The 24865-nt window shown below is 39.0% G+C and overlaps 1 protein-coding gene across 3 annotated transcripts in view; it reads left to right on the forward strand.

Moving 5' to 3' along the window:
* AIMP2 (aaRS-interacting multifunctional protein 2) overlaps window positions 1–24865 on the forward strand; it is a 127760-nt gene that overhangs the window by 42994 nt on the left and 59901 nt on the right. For all 3 annotated transcript variants that reach the window (XM_090377109.1, XM_090377108.1, XM_090377107.1), the window contains exon 3: window positions 23774–23987. In XM_090377109.1, coding sequence (XP_090233235.1) covers window positions 23774–23987 — 214 coding nt within the window. The remainder of the gene's footprint in view (window positions 1–23773; window positions 23988–24865) is intronic.

The following is a 24865-nucleotide window of genomic DNA, read 5'->3' on the forward strand; positions in this document are numbered from 1 at the left end:
CTGCTCCAATTTGTGCAGCAGTCTTCCATGTGCAATAATATCAAAGGCCTTTCTGAAATCCAAATATATGAGATCAAAATTTATTCTTTATATCCAATTCCTTTGTGACTATATCATAGTATCCAATCAAATTTGTCAGACAAGACTTCCCCTTAACAAACCCATGCTGTGTCCGAACTATATCTGAAGACTTGTCTAGATGATCCTGCAATGCTTCTTTAACTGCCTCCATTAATTTTCCTGGAACAGAAGTTAAACTAACAGGTCTGTAATTACCTGTCTCCCTTTGATCCTCCTTTGTGAATTGGGGTCACATTTGCATATCTCCGGTCCATAGATACCTCCCCTGAGTCCAGGGAAGCTCTCATTATTATGGCTGAGTTTGCTTACTTCCTTGGTCGCCTCCTTTAATATAACTGGATAGATTCCATCCACCCCAGGTGCCTTTCTTATGTTTATCTTCAGCAATTTCTCCTCCACTTTACTCTCAGTTATTACAAGATTATCTAGATTACTGCCAGAGTTGAATACACCTCTGGCATTCTCCACCCTGAATAACTCCTCATGTGTGAATATAGATGCAAAATATTCATTTAGTTTGTTAGCTATCTGAGCAGGATCATCAACAGTTGAACCATCGATATAAAGTGGACCAATCTGATTCATCCCCTTCCTTCTAGAGTTTACATAAGTAAAGAACTCTTTGATGTTTTTCTTTGCATCCTTTGCCAAAGATTTTTCGTAAATTGCTTTCGCCTGCCTAACCTCCTTTGTAACTTGGTTACAGACCAAGTTACCAATCTATCACAGGCTTCTGTGCCACATTTTAATTTATATGTATCCCATGCATTTTTCTTCTCTGTCACATGGCTAATTTGTTCATCTGACATCCATTTAGGACTAAATCTTGAACAATATTTCTTTGTTGGTATGAAAAGCCTGGTAGCTTCCAAGATTTAATTCTTTGAATGCTTCCCATTTTGAATTTGCTGTTGGTAACATCATCAGTTGGTCCCAGCGTATAGAATTTAAATACTGTCTCAGACCACCATAGTCACCTTTATGAAAGCCAAAACCCTTGATGGTAGTTACCTCTTTGAGTAAATCAAACTTCAGCACGCTGTGATCACTGCCACCTAGTGGTTCCTTTATCTGTAGATTCTTGATGCATGAATAATCACTACTGATAACCAGATCAAGAGTATTACTCCCTCTAGTTGCCTCCCGTACATGTTGCTGTAGAAAACAATCATCCAATAAATCCACAAAAGCATTGCTGGTGTGTGAATGACCAACCCATAAATTCCAGTCAATCTCTGGGAAATTAAAATCCCCCATTATAAGACACTCTGATTTACTGGCCCACTATTTCTCAGCACAATTGCTTATTATACTCATCAGATTCAATTGGCCTATAATACACACCTACTCATTTTTCCTTTCCCAGTGCTTATGTCACACCAAACAGACTCAACATTGCATTATCCACCAACATCAATTGGATGCACTTCCTTAGATTTTGTGTTTCTTAATTAAGAGCAAACCCCCTCCTCCATCTCTTCCTGTTCTGTCTGTCCTTTCTGTACACATTGTATTCCCCAAATTCCAGTTCTGCACTGCTTATGTCTGTGTGAAACCATGTCTCTGATATCCCAATAATATCTGCCTTTGATGTCTTGACTAGCACTTCAAGATCATCGAATTTATTAACTGTACTCCTAGCATTGGTGTACATGCAAGTATTCATGTACCCGTTTCTACTCTTAGTTACATTAACACAGCCCATGTATTTACTTGTTCCACTATGACTCCCAGTAGTCCTGGAAATCCCCCATTACCTTGCTTTCTAGGCTGCTGCTCAATTGCATTTCAATGGAAGTAGTGCAAGAATCACTTTTATCTCTGCCAACGGCTACTGTTAATCTATTAGTCCATGTATCCCCCCCCAAGCTAGCAGTTTTCTGACCCACCTAACTCTGCCTCGATAACATCAGCAAATATTCTTGCACCCTTTCTGTTTAAGTGTATCCCATCCCTGTAGAAGCAGTCTCTCCTGTTAACAAGCACCACAGACCAGGCTGAGAAAAATTCTACCCCACAAGCCTTGGACAATCTCTCCAGGGCCGAATTGATCGACAAGGCTCTCATTATATACTCCCTCCTATTGTATCTGGACAGAATTGCAGACACTTTCAAATTCAACCCTAACTCACGGCTTTTTTTCAGCATTGTCTTGTGCTTGTTAAGTAATTCTGCCTGTCTCCTACTCTTAATATCATTAGTGCCAATGTATACAACAGTATCACCCTTTGTGCCCGTAAATGATGATATCTGCCCTACAACATCATCAACCTTTGCCCCTGTCAGACATACTGGTCCTGTTCAATCTATCCTTTTTGCACAATATGTTCCCCGTTTCCCTGACAATAGAGTCACCTGCAACAACTAGTTCCTTTGGGACCAGCGCATTCTGCCTTGAGGGTTGCCGCTATGTTGCGTGATGTTCAAGTGCAAGCTCTGGAATTGATGTGGGCAGCTGAGACCTTGATGGGCCCCTCAATTTAAATCCTTTGAAGGCATCCACCCTGTCCTTCAGGCTCTCGTGTAAGCCCATAACAGTGCCGACTTGGCATCTGATTTCCTCGCACTCCTTACATTGGACCCACACAAAGACATCCCCTTGGCAATATCATGTCCCGTTCGTGATTGCTCCACAAACATCAAACAAGCAGTGCATTTCAGTAGACTGATTCACAGCACAACCGCCCGCTCTCAGTTCTCCCCTGAGCCACAGCACTTCCACTAGTTTGAGCCTTTTGCTTTGCTGCTCTGCTCTGGTCTGAGTCATGATTTCTATTCAAGTTCAATAAAATTTCAATACAAAATATAACCCTAAACCTATATCCCAATGCCATTATAACACTATATATATGTATTTTGGTATTGAATATTATCTCTGAATATTAATTTATGATGTTACGTTTGTAATAACTAGGTCGTTATATTTATTTAGTTAAAAAAGTACAATTCAATTGACAATGAAATTTTATAAGATTAATAAATTTTACTGATTAATTGATACTACTATACTCGCTATATAGTTTTCCGTAAAACCTTATGCTATCTAGTTTTCCGTTATACCTTGTGCTAGCACACATATCTTATAACAATGGCGGCAAGTTACAAACGGTTAATCTAAACACGAGGTATTATTTACTTTCCAAATCGTGCTATCTAAATTCAAAATAAACCACGGAGCTTGACTAGGTCTTGTAAGCTACTTTTAGAAAATAATTTAATCTAGCAATTAAGTCAATAAAGCAGCTAAGTATAATTAAAAACTTTCGTTTGTGGGAGATGAAAAACCTGTCCACACGTGGATTTTGATACCCTTATTGATACTAAGCTTGTTTGTTATTTGGTTTTTAGGAGCATTAGCAACTAAGGCCACCTGGGATATGCGGTGGTCATTCCCTGACCTTTCCGCATCCTCCGTATGTGGTGGTCACTGGCTCGAACCCCTGTCATCGATACTAAGTAGTAACCTTCAAAATCTCTATCTAAATTCAATTTAAACTAAAGTATTGTTACTAGGAATATAAAGCAAGTCTAAAAAATAAATTAATATGCCAATTTAAGTCAATAAAAAAACAAAAACTTCTATTTGCTGGAGCTGTAAAAACTTCACCTGTTTACATAATTCACTCTTTCACTCAGTGCCCAGGCCATTCATTCTCATTAATTCATTCAACTTTCATTCTCCATTGCATCCTCTTTCTACTAGCTTACTGATATTTTTCAGTGTTTCCCTGGCTACCTGTGCATCTCCCTCCCCTGCAATGGTTACTTATTTGGTGTGGGTCCCCAGGTTCCTCCACATTAGCAAAGTGGGGGGGGATACCCAGGTCAATCCAGTTTTGTAATGTTGGGTTTCTGTCAGGATGCAAAGTGCTGGTATTCTGACAGTATTTAAGTCATCGTCTGGGCTTGGTGGAAGACATGGGCAGTTTTAATTATTGACTAGCTCTACCCATTGGGAAAATTTTGCAGTTGGTAGCACAGTTTTATTGCCTGATATTTTTCCGAATATTTTTGTACAATTCATTCTCATCTCTGAAAAATACTACCGAAAAGGGCAGAATATTAAAAAGTGCACTACAAACTCATCTTTCGCTATAAAAACCTCGGTCAAACTTTGGTTTTCTTGCATATGCTTCTACTGTACAGTATCTAGCAAATATCAGCTCTGATGTTGACATTTCAACCCCCCTAATACATCATCGCCATGTATTTAATTTCCTGTTTAGACCTCTGCCCCGGTTCTTCATTTACACTTCTAAATATGGAAGTGTAAAAATGTACTATGACAATCATGTTGCTGCCCAACTTCTTGTCTCTTCTCCACTTGAGCATTTATCCCATGGCCATTCCCAACCTCGTGTTGTTTGGCATTACAAGAATGCAATATGGGATGATCTATGAGATTTCTTTTCCTTGGTCAAATTACTGTTTCAAAACTTCTGATGTCAACGTTTGCTCAGATCAGTAAAATTATTCTTGTCGGGGAATCGCTTATTCTACACTATGCATTAAAATCTCATCCTTTATCTAAACCTTGGTTTTCCAATAAATATGCTAAAGCTGTTCAAGAGAAGAACATTGCATATCGTAATTGGCTTGTTTCCAATTCTTCAGTTTCATTTTCTGCCTGCACCAAAGCTCACAACAATTGTGAAGCAGTTATTAATCAGTCTAGGTGCTTCCGTAGCCAGGTGGGGAGGAGCAGCACTGCGTAGCATGTGCTTCTTGATCAGACCGGGGTTCGAGCCCGTCACCACCAAATACAGAGGATCCGGAAAGGTCAGGGAATGACCACCGCACATTTCAGAGCAATAGGGCCTTGTTACTAATGTTCCTAAAAACCAATAACAACATTAATCAGTCCAAACTAGATTTTGAACAGGCTAAAAGTAGAAAACTTACTTCTTGCCCTAATTCTAATGCTTTGCTAATGCTACCGAACATTCTGGTCTCTTGCCAAAGCTATTGGTCGCAACTTTTGCCTATCTCTGCTCCCACCTCTGTCAAAACCAGATTGTTCTGTTGTCACTTCAGCCAAGGATAAAGCTGACCTGCTAGCATCCCATTTTTCTTCCAATTCATGTATTAATGATCTTGGTAAAACACCTCCCACCATTCCCAACACGCTCCATTCAATGCCTCCTGTGGTCATCCGTCAAAAGTATGTCAGGCGAATTTTAACGAATCTTGATGCTAAGAACGGAAACTGAACTTGGCCTGTTATAACGTGCGATCACGCATCGGTGAAGACAGGATATTAGAGCTGGAAAGGGAATTAGAAAATGTGAATTGGAATATCATCGGTTTGGCTGAAACAAGAAGAAGAAATGAATCACTTATAAGTTTATCAAGTGGAAATCTGCTGTACACCAATGGAAACAGTGAAAGGAGTGAAGGTGGAGTTGGGTTTCTGGTCCATAAAGATTTTAAAAACAACATTTTGGAATTCAAAAGTACATCACCAAGGGTGTCAAGGCTAATACTCAAGATTTCTAAGAGGTATAAGCTAAAGATTATAATGATTTATGTACCAACATCAAGCCATGATGATGAAGAGGCTGAAGAAATGTACACCGAAATTGAGTCTTCTAGATGAGCAGAAAACCCACTACACTATTATTATGGGGGACTTCAATGCTAAGGTTGGAAAAAGGCAAAGCAGCGCAGAAAGAGGAACTATAGGAAACTTTGGAATTGGGGAAAGAAATAAAAGAGGTGAAAGACTTGTGGAATTTGCAGAATCTCAAGGACTGTCAATAATGAACACTTTTTTTCAAGAAAAGGGTGAACAGAAAGTGGACATGGAAGAGTCCAAATGGATTAACAACTAATGAAATCGACTTCATCCTTACTAACAGAAGATATATTGTGAATGATGTTACCGTCCTAAATGAGGTAAATGTTGGAAGTGATCACAGAATGGTAAGATGTACGCTTGATATAGATGTAGGAAAGGAAAGGAAAAAACTGACTCGAGTAAATAATACAAAGGTCTTTGAGATAACAGAGGAGGAGAAAAAGCAGTATGTACTGGAACTTAAGAACAAGTTTGAGCTTCTGCAGACTGCTCAGGACCAAGATATCGACGAGGAATATTACAACTTTCTGAAAGTGATAAAGCCCAAGAAACCTATAGGGAAACAGAAATCCAAAGAAGAAAAAATTAGTCAAGAAACACTTGTCATGATGAACCAAAGACGACAAATGAAGAACAAGAAAAACACTGACAGTGAGAAAATTGAGTATACTGAGTTATGCAAAGCCATTAGAAGACTCAGAGAGGACATAAGAAGATTTAACACAAGAAAAGTAGAACAAGCATTAAGGGAAAACAAAGGATTTAAATCAACAGCCTTGCACAGTAATACAGAAAGACAAATGATACTGAAACTGAAGAATAGCGATGGTGTACTTATAAACAGCAGAGAAGGCATAATTCAAATAGCAGAAGACTACTATAGAGAATTATACAAGGAGCGAGGGAATGATACCAGCAGTGGGGAAGATGGATTGCAAAGTAGCAACACATACGACATACCCAATATTCTTCCTGATGAGGTAGAACATTCATTGAAGAAAATGAAGAATCGGAAAGCCCCGGGGGAAGATGAAGTTACTGTAGAGTTGTTAAAATTGGGAGGAAGAGACATAACACAAAAACTGGCAAGGCTCTTCACAAAGTACATTAGAAAAGGTGTGACGCCTAAGCAGTGGAATAATGTAATCATAGTTTTGCTGCATAAGAAAGGAGATAAATCAGAAATTGGAAATTATAGACCAATTAGCTTGTTATCCCACATCTACAAGTTGTTCACAAGGGTCATTACTAACAGATTAGAAAGAATACTTGATGAGAATCAACCAAAAGAGCAAGCTGGCTTTAGGACAGGATTCTCAACTATGGATCACCTTCACGTAATATCACAGCTAATGGAGAAAGCAAATGAATATAAAACACCATTATGCCTGGCATTTGTGGATTATGAAAAGGCATTTGACTCCATACAGCATAAGACAATGTTTCGGGCACTGGAAAGACAAGGCATAGATACACCATATATTATGATTTTGAAGAAAATATATGAGAGTGCTACCTCCTTTATTAGACTAGACAAAGACAGTAGCACATTTAAAATCGAGAAAGGAGTTCGACAAAGAGACACAATATCTCCGAAGCTGTTTACTGCTTCCCTCGAGGAAGCTTTCAGAAGATTAGACTGGTCGCAGAAAGGAGTCAATGTGAACCGAGAGTACCTAACCATTTACGATTTGCAGATGACACTGTGGTTATAAGCCACAATCCCAAAGAATTAGAGGAAAATCTTAATCAGTTATGCACAGTTAGTAAGGATTTTGGACTAAAGATGAATATGGCTAAAACAAAAGTAATGATGAACAAGTATGCCACGGAAAGGGAAATAATGATTGAAGGAGCAGTAATTGAAAAGGTGGAGTTATATACTTATCTGGGACAAGTTATTAGCTGTAATAATGATAAATGGCTGGAAGTCAAGAGAAGAATAAATTTTGGATGGATAGCATTCAGGAAATATAGTCACATACTGAAGAGTAATATCCCAGTTTGTCTGAAACGTAAAATAATGAATCAATGTATACTCTCCACCATGACTTATGGAAGTGAAACTTGGGCACTCACAAAAAGAATGGAAGAGAAGCTGAGAACTACACAGCGAAGAATGGAACGAATTATATTGGGAATCAGACTGTTAGATAAGAAGAGAAACACATGGATTAGGCAGCAAACTCAAGTAAAGGACATTCTTATCAAAACTAAAGAACTAAAATGGTCTTGGGCAGGACACATAGCTCGAAGACATGATGACAGATGGACTAAGAAAATAACAGAATGGTACCCAAGAGGAGCTAGAAGAAAACCTGGAAGACAAAGGCAGAGATGGATAGATGAAATTCATGAGTTTTTGGGTAGTAAATGGATGGCCAGTGCTCAAAATAGAAGGAACTGGAAAGTTGCTGGAGAGGCCTTCATCCTGCAGTGGATTGAAAATGGCTGATGATGATGCTAAGAAAGCTCTGGGTCCTGATGGTATTTCTCCACTTGTTCCCAAAACCTGTGATACTGAACTTACTCCTGTTCTTTGCCGCCTTTTTTTCACTTTCTTTTTCCAAAGGTGCTTTTCCTTCTGCTTGGAAATTTGCTCATATCCAGCCTGTTCCTAAAAAGAGTGACAAATTCCTACCATCCAATTATTGTTCCCGTTGCAATTACTTCCACACTTTCTAAAGTAATGGAGAAATCAATTAACCGCCAACTCTTTAACTACCTAGAAACCTTCTGTCTGATCAATGATCGCCAGTATGGATTCCGTCAGTGTCAATCCACTGGTGATATTCTGGTTTATGTTACCCATTTATCAACAGATTCAATGGAATAGTTCATTGAAACACAAGCAATTGCTTTTGACATCTCAAATGCTTTCGATCCTATTTGGCATAAAGGTCTTCTAAACAAGCAGATTTAGTTTGTCTTCTACAATGCCAGATGGAAGTTTGTTCCACCAATCAGCCACCCGTTGACTAAAGGCAAACTTCTGCACATCTATCCTACAACTGTCTTTCTTAAATTTGAATTTGTGTCCTCTAAGGCAATTATTCTGAGCAAGAGGAAGAATCCCATCAGCATTGAGCATGCTCAAACCATTTAACACTTTATACACCTCAATCAATCAGATCACCCCACAGGTGCCTAGTCTTCAGACACTGTAATTTGCAAAACTTAAGCCTTTCTTTGTAAGAGCAACCCTTTGTTCCATTCAATAATCTTGTTGCCCTTCTCTGTACTCGTTCCCACAGCTCTACATCCTTATTAAGATGAGGCCTCCGGACCTGCAGACAGTACTCGAGGTGTGGCCTGACCATTGCCTTATACAAAGGGATAATTACTTCCTTATCCTTGCTAGAAAAATTCGTGTATTACATTGATAAGACACCATAAGCTACTCTTGCAGACCATCTGCACTGCTTAGGAAACTTCATATCTGCCTGCATAATTACCCCAGGTCATTTTCACTCTCTACCTCTGTCAGTCTAGTACCACAGAGTTGATACATTATGCTGGGGTTACTGCTTCCCATATGTAGTACTTTACATTTGTCAATGTTAAACTTCAGTTGCCACCTCTCAGCCCATCTACTCAACTTTTCTAAATCCTGTTGCAGCAGCGTACTGTCAGTGTTATTAGTCTGCAAACACAGCGTACTGTCAGCGTCATCAATCTGCAAACTTGGACATTAAGCCTGATATACCATCTTCAATATCATTAATGAATACAGAAAACAAAATGGACCCGATACTGAACCCTGGGGGGCTCCACTAATGACATTAGTCCATGAAGAGCAGTGTCAATTGATTACCACTCTCTGTCTTCTCCCGCTCAATCATCCCTTTATCCCTAGCAGCAATTTGCCTCCGATGCCACACTGCTCCAATTTGTGCAGCAGTCTTCCATTTGCAACTGTATGAAAAGCCTTTCTAAGATCCAAATATATGATATCAAAATTATTCTTTGCATCCGGTTCCTTTGTGACTACATCATAGTATCCAATCAAATTGGTCAGACAAGACTTTCTCTTCAGAAACCCATGCTTTGTCCGAGCTATAAGAGAAGCCTTGTCTAGATGATCGTGCAATGCTTCTTTATCCAATTCCTCCATTAATTTCCCTGGAAGAAGTTAAACTAACAGATCTGTAATTACCTGTGCCTCCCTTTGATCCTCCTTTATGGATTGTGGTCACATTTACACATCTCCAGTGCATGGGTACGACAAGGGAGTCCAAGGAAGCTCTCATAATTATGGCTAAGGGTTTGCTTACTTCCTTTGCTGCCTCTTTTAATATAACTGGATAGATCCCATCCACCTTTCTTGTATTTATCTTCAACAATTTCTCCTCCACTTTACTCTCAGTTATTACAAGATTATCTAGCTTACTACCAGATGGTTATTCAGGGAGAGGAATGCCAGATACACCTCTGGTATTCCCCTCCCTCAATAACTCCTCATGTGAATGGAGATGCAAAATATTCATTTAGTTTGTTAGCTACCTTAGAAGGATCATCATCAGTTGAACCATCGATATCAAGTTGACCAATCTGATTTATCCTCCTCTTTCTAGAGTTTACATAAGTAAAGAACTCTTTGCTGTTTTTCTTTGCATCCTTTGCCAAAGATTTCTCGAAATTTGCCTTTGCCTGCCTAACTTCTGTTGAGACTTAGTTACAGACCAGCTTATATCTATCATAGGCTTCTGTGTCACCTGTCAATTTATATGTATCCCATGCATTTTTCTTCTCTGCCACATGTCTAATTAGTTCATCTGACATCCATTTACGCCTAAATGTTTCTTAGTTGGTATGAAAAGCCTAGTAGCTTCCAAGATTATTTCTTTGAATGCTTCCCATTTTGAATTTGCTGTTGGTAATAATTTCCCTGGAAGAATTAATAACATCATCAGTTGGTCCCCTCCATATAGAAATTAAATATTATCTCAGACCACCTTAGTCACCTTTATGAAAGCAAAAACCCTTCCCTTTACCCCTGATGTTAGTTACCTCTTTGAGTAAATCCCACTTCAGTACACTGTGATCACTGCCACCTTGTTTCCTTTTTTGCAGATTCTTAATGCATGAAGAATCACCACTGATAATGAGATCAAGAGTATTACTCCCTCTAGTTGCCTCCTGAACATGCTGCTGTAGAAAACAATCATCCAATAAATCCACAAAAGCCTTGCTAGTGTATGTGTGACCAACCCACAAATTGCAGTCAATCTCTGGAAAATTAAAATACAGCAATATAAGATACTGTAATTTACTTGCCCACTCTATTTCTCTGCACAGTTGCTCATTATACTCATCAGACTCATCAGATGCCTATAACACACACCTACTCTTTCCTCCTCCCTTTGCCAGTGCTTATGTCACACCAAACAGACTCAACGTTGCATTGTCCACCAACATCAATTGGATGCACTTCTTTAGAATTTATGTGTTTCTTAAATAACAGCATAACTGCTCCTCCCTCCCTAGCTGTCCTGTCTATCCTTTCTGTACACATTGTACTCCCCAAATTCCAATTCTGCGCTGCTTATGTTGTGTGACACCACGTTTCTGATATCCCGACAATATCTGCCTTTGATGTCTTGACTAGCACTTCAAACTCATCAAATTTATTAACTATACTCCTAGCATTGCTGTACACACAAGTATACATGTACCTGTTTCTACTCTTAGTTACACTAACACAGCCCATGTATTTACTTGTTCCACTATGACTCCCAGCAGTCCTCGAAATCCCTATTGCCTTGCTTTCCAGGCTGCTGCTCAACTGCATTTCAATAGAAGCAATAGAAGCAGTGCGAGAATCACTTCCACCTCTGCCAGCGTCTTCTGTTAATCTATTAACATGTGTATCCCCGAAGCTAGCAGTTTTCCAATCCACCTAACTCTGCCTCTATATCATCAGCAAATATTCTTGCACCCTTTCTATTTAAGTGTATCCCTGTTAACAAACACAGACCAGGCTGAGAAAAATTCTAGCCTTTGAGCCTTGTACAATCTCTCCAATGCTGAATTCATCAACAAGGCTCTCATCATATACTCTCTCCTATCGTGTCTGGACAGAATTGCAGACATTTTCAAATTCAACCCTAACTCGTGGCTTTTTTTTCAACATTGCCCTCTACTTGTTAAGTAATTCCGCCAGTCTCCTACTCTTAGTATCATTAGCGCCAACATTTACAGCAATATCTCCCTTTGTGCCCTTAAAGGATGATATCTGCTCTACAACGTCATCAACCTTTGGCCTCGGTAGACATGCCCTGGGTTCTGTTCCACTTATGCTTTTTGCACAGTATGATCCCCGTTTCCCTGACAATAGAGTTACCGACAACAACAACAAGTTCCTTTGGACCAGTGCATTTTGCCTTGGGGGGTTGCCACAGTGTTGCGTGATGTTCAAGTGCAAGCTCTGGCATTGATATGGGCGGCTGAGAGCGTGATGGGCCCCTCAATTTAAATCCTTTGAGGGCATCCACCCTGTCCCTCAAGCTCTCATATTGGCCCATAACAGTGCTGAGTTGGTACCTGATTTCCTCACACTACTTACATCATGTACACACACAAAGACATTCCCCTTGGCAATATCATGTCCCATTCCTTGATTCAACAATCAAGTACAGTTCCGTGGATGCATCCTTTCACTATCTTAGACGCTTCTGTCTGTAAGGTAGCTGTTTATTACCTTATAGAGTTTTTGTGGGACCTTTGCCTGGCAGAGTCTCCTATGGACACTAGGCCACCAGAGCGAGTCAAATGTCCCAGCAAAGTGAATAGAGATTGCCAGCATATGTTTCTCCTCTGGATTTTTAACTGTTGTCAATAGGTGATGCATTGCATCGTCCGTACAGTTGCCCTGCTTAAAACGACATTGTTTGTTGGAATATAAACTTGATTCTGTGTAGTATTGAGCTAATCTGCTATATACTTTCCCCTAGTATAGAGAGTAGGGCTATTGGCTATATGATATAGGTGTTACGAGTGGTAAAATCCCACCTTTCTCTTTTCGGATAAATCGTATCTTTAGTAATTGATAAAATCAGTATTATTCTGGTTTCCCTAATTACTGATATCTAATTTGATTGTGTTTTAATTCATAAAACTGTTATACCATCAACAAGGACGGAAACCAGTAGAATCAAGTAATTATTATTCAAATTTGGAGTAAAATATTATTAAAAACTTTAGGAAAGCCCACCCACTCGTAATTAGTATAGAAGAAACCGTGTACAGTACAGTGGTAGACTTCCGTTGTAAGGGCAGAAAAGGTCAAGGGAAACTGTCTTCCCTTGTAAACATACAAGCGCTCCGCAAGTATGAGATAATACTACAACATGGGAAGAATAGACGCCTCCCGCATAAACAGCAAATACTTGGAGCTCTTTCTGATGATCTTGATATTGGGTAACAATCTCGCTTGTCCAGAGATGGTCAAGAGTATCATCCGCGACAGAAGCGCCTCCTTACTGACCATAAAAATCATGACGTACTTAGGGTTCGTTGCTCGTTAAGAGGTTTAGAAGACGAGTCAACAGATTCTTTGGCCATGACTTGATACTCGGACCATCTGAGATTTTGGCCTTGGAACTGGAACATCGAATGAGACGAGCAGTGGAAAGAACCACAAAAGGATTTGACCCTGATATAAAAGCAGAGTAAAAGATATAGAGAGTATAGGCAGATAAGTAAAATACAGATAGAGCTAGTTAGAAAATTTGGAAAGTCGTGATTCTTTTGGTTGTAGTGAAAATACTAATAAAATAGTGCCAGTGCGAATCGTATTGAAGGAAGCAAGTAGTTCCAGCCAGCAGAAGAAAGCAGAGAGAAGCGCCCTAGAAGGAGGAAGCTCAAGGAAGCAAGAGAGAGAGAAAAGATGCAGTAAAACGGTAAGCTGAAATGCTTTATCATGTGTGTGTATGAAAGTGATAGATTAATTTAATGAAACAGCAGACGGACCTAGCTATAAAAGATGATTCCTTTCTAAACTATTCCTTTCTATGTTTTATGCGTGTTATACACGAGATGTATTATGTGTCGCGGTACAGTAGTATAGTACTACGAATATTAACTGGTTAACGCAAAAGCTTGATAATCCAATGTATGCACTTTAACTATTAAATGTCTTAAATACTAAATGTTTTAAATATTAAACAGAGGAGCAAATGGAGAAAGAGATGTTGATATCTAGTAAGGGCAATAGCCACATATATATACATGTGTTAAGATACTATATATTGTTATATTAACTGTATGACCCTCTGTAAAAGGAGTGTTACTATAAGGAATCATGGTAATGCTAAATCATTATAATGCTAAAATGGTATAAGTGAAACTAATAACTTTAATGAGAAGAAGAATAATATTATGCAACGAGAGTGATATATGTATGTGTGTATTTTTTTCCCTTTGTATTGTGTTTTATATATATATATATATATATATATATATATATATATATATATTAATAAATGATTGTTTTGTTGAAATTTTGCCTCGTTGCTGAACTCCAGAACACATCAGTAATCACCTGAATTGATTAAGTTCAATAAATGTTATTGTGCTAGGGATGGAAAGTAATTTTCATTAAATTCCTCCTTAGTTACACAACGCAGCAGGTCCAAACTGCGGCATAAGGGGAAGATGAGTTACTCTCCTCTCTCTTATGTTGAGGGTATACGAGACCTGGTCCTAAACCAAGCCACAAGGCACACAGATAAACCCATAACTGTGTTCGAGGGGTGCTGATTAAGGAGGGAAACTCAATCAAATAAATACAACTGAATAAGCCTGTACATTTTGGTGCCGTGAAGAAAGTGTCTGTCTGCCCTCAGCACCCTCGTACATAGGATTGCTATGGGGTTGCTCGGAGTTTTTGAGAATTAATCTTAACACACAGCTTTTTTTCATATTTTTGGGAATTATACCTTCTGTCATACAGTTTATATAGTGCTATTGATTTGTCTGGTGCTATTTCTGCTAATTTTTTGTTAATCTCAACCCCTAAGATGTCAAATCCTGGGCATTTATTGATTTTTGTTTTAGATAGTTCTATTTCTAGGTTTTGTGTAGTAAACAAAGGGTCAATATGGCACTGTCATATTCAGTACTTTCTTTTATAATGTTTTGCTGAGTGGGGAATGGTCCCCAGTTTCAGTGCGAATAATACTGTCTAGGATGTTATTTACAAAATCCGCCCAACACAGGGTTTGGGTTCCAACTGGTTTGACAGTGGTTTCCAAGACATCTCCTCTTGGCAACTTTATTGGTCACTATTCTGTAGACAACTTCTAAAGGGTCATTATTTCCACTAGTTCCCAAATGCCTCCAGCATTCCTTTTTTTGTCTCTTATGAGGGCAGTATACTGATTCCTGAGAGTTCTATAAGAATATCTCAGTGCATCCACCCCATTAAAATGGGATATTCATACTAAATATTTATGAAGCATTAAAATTTAGCACTGGACAGTGACAAAGTGAGTATAAACCTCCACAGAATTAATTTCTCCTTCTTCATGTATGTAATCTAAAATTGCTAATGAGATCACAGCCACACTATACTCTGATTCATTCATTTTTGCAAGAGGCATTATAACTATATAGAAATTATTCAATAAATTTAATATTCTACTGTAAATGTCCTATTGATTTAATAATAATTAATCCATATCAGTTTTTAAATGTAGAGGTTTTTACAGTATAATCTTTGCATATGTTTAAAATATCAGATATGTTGGCTGGAATATCATATGCTACCATATGATATTCCAACGTACAGGACAGCTGAGAAACAAATATGCATGTGTAGGGATGGGACATTTGTTCCCATTAGAAACATCATCCTGATGTTTAGTTCACTAACATTTCCTAATGAGATCAAAGCTTGCTATAATAACTGTCTGGGGCATCCATAAGTTCCAAATCCTTAGCATTAGCATTAGTAGAGGCATATGATGCAAGAAAGCATGCTTATATAGCATTGACCAAAAAAAAAAAAAAAAACCAACCTTCTCATTTCACCCATCCATTCACTCCAAATGTTTGTCTAGATCTGCCTCGAACTTATTTAAGTTGTTGACCTCCACTACAACAGATCTATCAACCACCCGCTGGCTAAAGGCAAATTTCCACATCCTTATCTATTCTTATTTTCCTTATCTATTCTGCAATTGTCTTTCCTCAATTTGAATTTATTTTCCCTCAGGAGAGTAATCTGAACAAGAGGAAGAATCCCATCAGCATTGAGCTTGCTCAAACCATTCAAGGCTTATACACTTGAATTAGATCCCCTCACAGGTGCCTAGTCTCCAGATGCTGCAATCTGCAGAACTTAAGCCTTTCTTGGTAACAGCAACCCTTTGTACCAATCACCTGTCACATTGCCCCTCTCTTTACTCGTTCCAGCAGCTGAACATCCTTCCTAAAATGAGGCCTTCAAAACTGTATGCAGTACAAGTTGGTGGCTGACCATTGCCTTATACAAGGAAGCAATCACCTCCTTATCCCTGCTAGCAAAATTCCTGTATGTCATCGACAAGGCACCGTGAGCTACTCTTGCAGTCTGTCTGCACTGCTCAGAAAACTTCATATCCGACTGCACAATTACCCAAGTCCTTTTCATTCTCTACTACCCTAAGTGTAGTACCATCCAGTTAGCATTAGCATTAGTAGAGGCATACGATGCAAGAAAGCAAGCTTATGCAGCATCAGCAAAAAAAAAAAAAAAGAAACCTCCCATTTCACCCCTCAATTCATTCCAAATGCCTGCCCAGCTCAGCCTTAAATTTATTTAGGCTGTTAACTTCCACAACAAAAGATGGAAATCTGTTCCATCAATCAACTACCCGCTGGCTAAAGGCAAATTTCCTTATCTATTCTGCAGTTGTCTATCCTCAATTTGAATTTATTTTCCCTCAGCAGAGTAATCTGAGCAAGAGGAATCCCATCAGCATTGAGCTTGCTCCAACCATTCAAGTCCTTATACACCTGAATTAGATCACCTCGCAGTTGCCTACTACTCTTCAGGTGCTGCAATTTGCAGAACTTGAGCCTTTCTTGATAAGATCGCCCCTTTTTCCCCCCTCACCAATCATGTTGCCCTACTTTGTGGTGCCTCTGTAGCCAGGTGGGCAGGAGTGGCAGTGCGTAGCACACGCTTCTTCATTAGACCGGAGTTCGAATCCGTGACCACCAAATATGGAGGATGCGGAAAGGTCAGGGAATGACCACCACATATCCCCTGAGCAATATGGCCTTAGTTGCTAATGCTCCTAAAAACCAAATAACAAACTTTGTACTCGTTCTAGCAATTCTACATCCTTCCTAAAATGAGGCCTCCAGACCTGCACACAGTACTGTAGATGTGGCCTGACCATTTCCTTGTGTAACGGGATAATCATCTCCCTGTCCTTGCTAGCAAAATTCCTATATATCATTGACAGGACTCCATGACTTGCCCTGGCAGCCCATCTGCACTGTTCAGCGAACTTCATATTCGACTGCACAATAACCCCCAGGTCTTTTTCACTTTCTACTTCCCTGAGTGTAGTACCATGCGGTTGGTGTTTCTCTTCGGTTATTGCTACCCATATGCAGTACTTTGCATTTGTCAATGTTAAACTTCAGTTGACGCTTCTCAGCACATTTGCCCAACTTATCTTGATCCAGTTGGAGTAGCATACTGTCTTTTCTGTTGTTAACAACCCTGCCAACCTTTGTATCATCTGCAAACCTGGACATTAAACCTGATATACCTTCATCAATATCATTGATAAATATACAAAACAACAATGGACCCAACACCAAACCCTGGGGAACGCCACTAATAACATTTGTCCACGAAGAGCAGTGTCCATGGATTACCACCCTCTGTCGTCTTCCACTCAGTCATCCCTTTATCCATTTTAGTAACTTACCCTTAATGCCATATCTCTCTAATTTGTACAGCAGTCTTCCATGTGCAACAGTATCAAAAGCTTTCCTGAAATCCAAGTATATGATATCAAAATTATTTTTTGCATTCATTTCCTTTGTGACCACATCATAGTATCCAATCAGGTTGGTCCGACAAGACCTCCCTTTAACAAACCCATGCTGTGTCCGGCATCTCAACCACGGACCATACAGGAGGGCCAACTGTGCTAGCCAGGTGGGTAAAGTACCTGCCTGGCAACCCAAACGTCGCTGGTTCGAATCTCGCCTCAGGCTTGGATCAGAGTAAAATTCAAAAACGTTGGGAGGTGAATTATGGCCACAGAAGTCGATGCGCCAACAACTAAAAGAAAACCTTACAGGAGTTAAAGGATCTGCTGGTTACGTATTGGTACCAGATATCACAAGACACATTTAGAAATCTTGTAGCGTCCATGCCTTGCCGGGTACGATCTGTTTTGGCTGCATGTTGAGGACCAACATATTATTAGGTAGTTGGTCGTAATGTTTTGGCTCATCGGTGTATATTTGCAGCATATGAAATCATTAATTTTGTGAGACATTCAATACTAGTTCATAGTATTGTATTCTATTTCTGAAATTGTATCACACTATTTATAGCTCTGATTAAAAATTATTGAACAGTTTCGATACCCATACCAGAGACAGTATTCAAACCCACAACCTTTATTTTTTGTTATTCACTGCACCACTCCATAAGTACAGGTTAACATTTTGTCTTGATGCTACCAACTATCATTCTGTGGATATTATAGAAATCAAAACCACTGTATTATCTAATAAAAAATTACAAATTACCTCTGAATATGTCAGCTACAAGCCTAGCACCTCAAAAAACCTGAAATTTTCAAAAATCCAGCAGGTGCTGCATCCCAAGGATGCCAGATTTATCAGATTATACTATACCTCAGAACTAGTCTTTCACAGATTTTTCCTATTTTAGGCAAAATCTGTGAAAGACCTGTTCTGAGGAGATCTTTTTTTTTTTTTTTTTTTAGGAGCATTATTAGCAACTAAGGCCATATTGCTCCGGGAATATGCAATGGTCATTCCCTGACCCTTCCGCATCCTCCGTATTTGGTGATGACGGGCTCGAACCCCGGTCTAATCAAGAAGCGTGTGCTATGCACTGTTGTTGCTCCTTCCCACCTGGCTACGGAGGCGCCTCTGAGGAGATCTATGGCACTCTTTGAGGCAAATGAATTGTGTTCTCCAAACCAGTTTGGCTTTAAGAAAGTTATTCTGCTGAGGATACCATATGCAAGGTGATCAGTGATCAACCTTGTTAATGAATACCCAGGACAGTATGTCCTGGATGTATTTTGACTTTATGGGTACCTTTGATGCTCTATGGTAGGATAACATCCTGCACAAGGCTAGAGATGCCCTTTGTCCTGGTAATCTCTACTGCATTCTGAGAGACTACTTTAGGAACAGTAAGATCTGGATATGAACAATTCCTGTCTGGTGGAATGGGGTGGCTCTCACGGGTCAATCCTAGAGCCTTCAATGGAGATAGTTTCTGACAAATTTATGGTGCATAATCTGGAGGTGTTGATAAGGTGGCTTATGCCAGCCACTCCTCCTGGTGTATGGAGACTTGAGAAAACACATTGAGCAGAAAACCATCTTTGGCCAGTTTGGTTGAATGATCTTGTCTGCATAAGCTCTATGGTATATTCAAGATATCTGAAAGATGAGATCAAAGCACTGTATTCTAAGCTTCTGGGATCCTTTAATGGAGCATTGATATGTTATAATATAGTTCCTTTTAATTTGTTATGCAATTGTGTTTTGTTTTGTTTTTTTTTTTTTTTTTCATTATCAGCAATGCCTCCTGAGCTTGTTGTGCAAAGGCCACTCTGGTTACTATTAAAGAGCACCTTATTAGCACACAGTGATTTGCTCTCCTGGAGATAACCCATGCATGTGGGACTATTTCATACAATGCTTTGAGTGTCATCTGTGGCTAGTTGCCTGCTAGTTATTTGGGTGGGTCTGATGTACTACATTAGATAAAGCATTTAATATGGAAGTTTTCAGAATCCCCTTGTGCCCAATGAGGAGAGCAGCAGATGATCCTGTAAATTTACCAGCTGAGCTGGCAGGGACACATCAATGGTGAATTGGTTTCTGTGTGGCAGACACTATGGAATAACTATGAGAAAGGTAAATAAACATGTGCCTTTTGCCCTCTGTTTCACTTGTGGACCAGAGGTGTAAGCTCTGCCTCCAGTATTTAATTTTAATTTTTATTTTTTATAACTCCGTAAATTTTATGTATAATTTCTTGTCTCAAACAGTTTGTATAACTATTTCTTTAAACATGTATAACTTTCTGTATAATTCTTTCTCTTGCAAACAGTTGAGTGGTTAACTATTTCAGCTTATCTATCTCTAATTGGTTCCTGTAATTTTTAAAGAAAGTCAAACTCCAAATAAAATTTCCTTCAATTCGAATTCCGAATGTAACCTGAAATGGTTTCCTCCATGTTTACTTTATTATTATACCTACAGACATCTCCTCTATGACCACAGCAAAACATGGCAGAGTTGAACTGACGTTCCAGGTGTTGCCATTCGTCAGACACATATACTACTGCTATGTTAGGAATCTACTAGTGGGAAACGCAACTACTACTATAACTGTGATTTGAATTTGAAGCCTGTTTCATCTTGACTGGGCATGGCTTAAGGTCTAGGCTTTGTCAGCTGCGATTGACTGAGTTTAGACCATTTGAATGTGGAGACCCTTAAACCACTCTCCATGTTATGCTCCACTGTGGCTTGCTTGCCAATTTACGATCATGCCAAGAGATTGAGGCTCTGATTCTCTATGAGAACATTTTTTAGTTTACGTGAGCCAGCAAGCTAATCCCCCCCCCCCCTGCAGATGCACATATGCAACTAGAGCTCATCTGCTTGTTAAATTACAAAACCTTTCAGTCAGTTAGTAGATTTTATAAAAACAAAACAGACTCACAACCTTGAGTCAACTTAAATGCATAAATAAAACAAGAGATTATCATTGCAAGCAACCTTTGGTTTCACGGTGGGTATAGGCCATCACACCCCACCACATGTTACCATCTGCACCAGGAGGAGGTAGGTTACTACTATCTGTACTCTTGTTTGCATTAGTCACTGACATGGTCTATCACATATCACACCAATTAAGTCCTAACAGATGGATCATCAATACAGAGATGGGAACGACCACCCCACGTTGTAACAATAGGACAAACACATAATCAACTGAGTGAAGCCAACTGGGCATCATGTCAACACTAAAACTTGTCCAAAAGGACATAACTAACTAAACCTCTCGCTGTATAAACTACTGGGTCACCTCACCTTCAGTACAATGTTTAATCATAGTCTATCCTTCTTAAAACTGCATCTAGAGTTCTTTCGAAGTCTGAACATGCTCTATATTCCATGAAGTGGTCTGAGAAGAAGATCATCTGATTTTGATAAAAGAGTGACCTTGGCCTCCGCAATGTCTGCAGAAGGCATCAGTCTTTACAATGTCTTGCGAACATGTCTCAATGTTATACATTGATAATATTGAGTGTAACCCAGAGGTCCTGTACCCTGTGTGAAGACCAGTCTATATATATCCTCACATGAGGCATGAATGTCTTTCTGATCTCACCAGTACATTGAATCAGAGTTTTATCCGTGACTGTTCCTTGCCACTATGTGAACCATTGAGCAGAATTGACCTTGTGTAAATCTTGAATCCTTCAGTTTACATGTCCACAACTGGTTTATCAAGTGCTCTCTTGTAACTTGGCAGTCCATGTCAAAAACCACAACTTTGATATAAATTTTTGGGGGTCGAATGACATCCATATCAAGTTCAGCAACCTTAGCACAAAGAGATATTTTGTTAATATCTTATTCTGTTTGATCTCCAGTAGGTCTTATTGAGAGGACTTTCACATCCTCTAAATCTGCTGACTAGAACTGTATCTATCTGACAGTCTTGACGATCAACATCTTACACTTCTTTAACGGCTGCTGAGGCATCTTGCAAACCACATTAGTGAAGGTTTTCTGAGTTGTTGGGACTATTTCTTGGTGATTGGGACTTAACTTCTGGTTCTCAAGTTTCCAGTTGCATCACTACAGTCTCCATTTCATCCCATATTGACAAAACAGCCTTCGTAAAACTCTGTTTGAAATATCCAAGTCCTCATCGAAGTTTTCGAAGCCTCAGCTAAGTATTAACCAGCTTAGCCAAGGCTCCAGTTCTTTGCTACATCTCAACAGATTTCATAGAGATCAGAACAGTCACAGTCTCTTGGAACAGTGCCAACTGGACATCATGTCAACACTACAACTTGTCCAAAAGGACATAACTAACTAAACTTCTCCCCTGATAACCTACTGGGTCACAGTCTCTTATCCTTCTGGAGTCCAACTCCTCAGAAGATGACCTGGTCTCTTGAGAAGGCATATCCTTTTGCACTGCACTTCTGGTGCGAGTTTTATAAAAAGGCCCTAGAAAATATTGACTGGCAACCTACCGAAGGCTTTCCTACTACCTTCCCTACTTTCCTACTACCGAAGTGTAACAATATGGCCTTAGTCGTTGATGCTTCTAAAATGCTACTTCAATAGCAATCTGCTACAGAAGGCTTTTTCTTCAGCCATTTAAGGCTGCCTTTTTCTCGGCTACTGTCTTTGCTCTGAGTTCTTGAATTTTTGAGAGTGCCTGCCTACCAGTAGTTATGTGAGTTTCTTCAACCAAGGCATAAAAAACTTAACTGTATCTGGATTCTTTCAAAATATTTGTCAGGCTCATCCTCTTCCTGAGGAGTCGAGGGAGTTTCTCTCCTCCCTGTTTCCATATATCTAATCAAAATGAAAACTAACAATAATAATAAACCTGTTAGTAACTTAAAACAAATTTACTGGCTAACTTAACACTATAAAGCAAATTGCCAATTAATAAACACACGGAATTTTGAACAAAAGCCAAAATAAGCTCCTTCTGCCAGCTGGGGGGACCCCCCCCCCAGCTGCCTGGCCCAGACCATGGGGAGATAGTGCTTCACCAGGTTTGGTCCCATGGGAAAAGGCAAGCAACAAGATGCAAATTAAGTCAGACCGAATACTCACGAAAACCGACAATGAATCAAACTCAGTGGCACTTGGGCCTCTGTGAAGAAAATTCGTCTTCCTTGTTTGATTCTTGGAGGTCTTTTAGAATGCTTAATAATTTTGTCAAGGCAGTTTTTTGTAGAAGAGCTAATATACTAGGTAGCACAGACCCATCTCAATGTTGGTATTGATGGTAACTCTGGGCATTGGATGACCGGATGATTTGTTACTATTTTTATGTTTCTTGCACTTTTCACAGCTTGTTCTTAAAATTGTTAAGTTATTTTGAATTGATTTGTGTTATGCACAGATAGTCTTCAACCGAGGTGGAATATCAAAATTAAAGGCTCTTCTAGTGAGTATGCCCCAGAATAGGTCAGCTTCTCCTTTATCGAATACCATTAGTTGAAAATGAACCATCTTAATGGTATTCCATAAAATCAGGATTTTATTAGCATTAGTAGAGGCATATGATGCAAGAAAGCAAGCTTATGCAGCATCAGCCAAAAAAAAAAAAAAAAAAAAACCTTCCACTTCACCCCTCTGTTCGTTCGAAATACCTGTCCAACTGAGCTTTAAATTTATTTAGGCTATCAACTTCCACAACAAGAGATGGAAATCTGTTCCAACGTCCAACTACCCGCTGGCTAAAGGCAAATTTCCGCACATCTATCCTACATCTGTCTTTCCTCAATTTGAATTTATGCCCTCTCAGGTGTGCCCCCTCACATTGTATTAATGTGGGGCATTGCATTTATGCCCCCTCACATTGTATTAATTTGGAAGTCTGGTGAGTGTTTACTACAAAAATGATTATTAATGTTCTTTCTAAATAAACAATTGTGCTACTCTTATTTAAAATAATTCTGAACAATTATGCCAGCATATGCTGTATTCGTTATAATATAGTTACTTTTAGTTTTCTTTACATTGGTTTTATTATTAGCTTTATTTATTGTTTCGGTTCAAGCTGATGCAATTTATTTGTTAATTCATTTTTTATATAAATCACTTATGCATAACAATATATTTATTTTACAGAAAACTCCACATGTTATAGCAATTAAAGCTGATCCTAAATATCCTCCATATAGTATCTGGATATTGTGCCATACACTCAGAATAAAAGTGATGCTATCTACTCATATCCATTCTTCTGTTGATGAAATTCCCAGTACTGTTGGTAGTTTAAAAAGCTGTAATTTGGAAGAAGATAACATTTCTGGAATTCACATTGTATTAATTTGGAAGTCTGGTGAGTGTTTACTACAAAAATGATTATTAATGTTCTTTCTAAATAAACAATTGTGCTACTCTTATTTAAAATAAATGTAAAGGCAAGCAACAAGATGAAAATTGAAGTCAGACTGAATACTCACGAAAACCGACAATGAATCAAACTCAGTGGCACTTGGGCCTCTGTGAAACCTTAGCACCAGATTAATGGGAGCAGCAGAAAACAAAAACTACTTCAGATATCTAGTCCACATCTCCAAAGTAGCTGTAACACTTTTTGGGAAAATTTTTCATTCTCTAAGACCATCCTGTCTAAGTTTGCATCACATTGGACTGACAAAAAAAGTGGGCTTTCTTTTCTCGTACACTAATTAGTAGTTTTGTCTTGTTTGGTTTTGAGTGCCACACATGAAAAGGATTATGATTTTATTATTGCTTCGGTGTTGGGTGTTTTTTTTTTTTGTGAAGAAAAACCAAAATTTTAGTTTCATTAAGAACATGCGAAATTTCCAAATAAATTTAGAGCAGAGGAATCTGTTATTGTTGAGTTAGTGGCACAAAACTGACTAAAGCCATAGTGCACAAAAGCTTCAGGCATGTGACAGCCATAAAATATTAATGCACATCAATTAGTATTAGCCTCAACTTTGTGCAGGTGAAGTTTTTGCCAACTTGTGTGCACTGATATTTTATAGCTGTTATATGCCTCTGAAGCCTTTGCTCCAAATTTGAGTTTAGGATATTGACACCTCTCATTTGGTGGAAATATCTTATCACTGGGTGCCATCAGTGTAAAACCAGGCAACCCAATGAGACAAACACCCACTGAAGAAGAGATAATAATAATCTCCAAAACATTCATCTGGGTAATAATACATGTTGCAAATAAATAGCAAC

This window comes from Mastigoproctus giganteus, chromosome 7, assembly GCF_048544385.1.
Source record: "Mastigoproctus giganteus isolate SK-2022 chromosome 7, ASM4854438v1, whole genome shotgun sequence".
Classification (NCBI taxonomy): Eukaryota; Metazoa; Arthropoda; class Arachnida; order Uropygi; family Thelyphonidae; genus Mastigoproctus; species Mastigoproctus giganteus.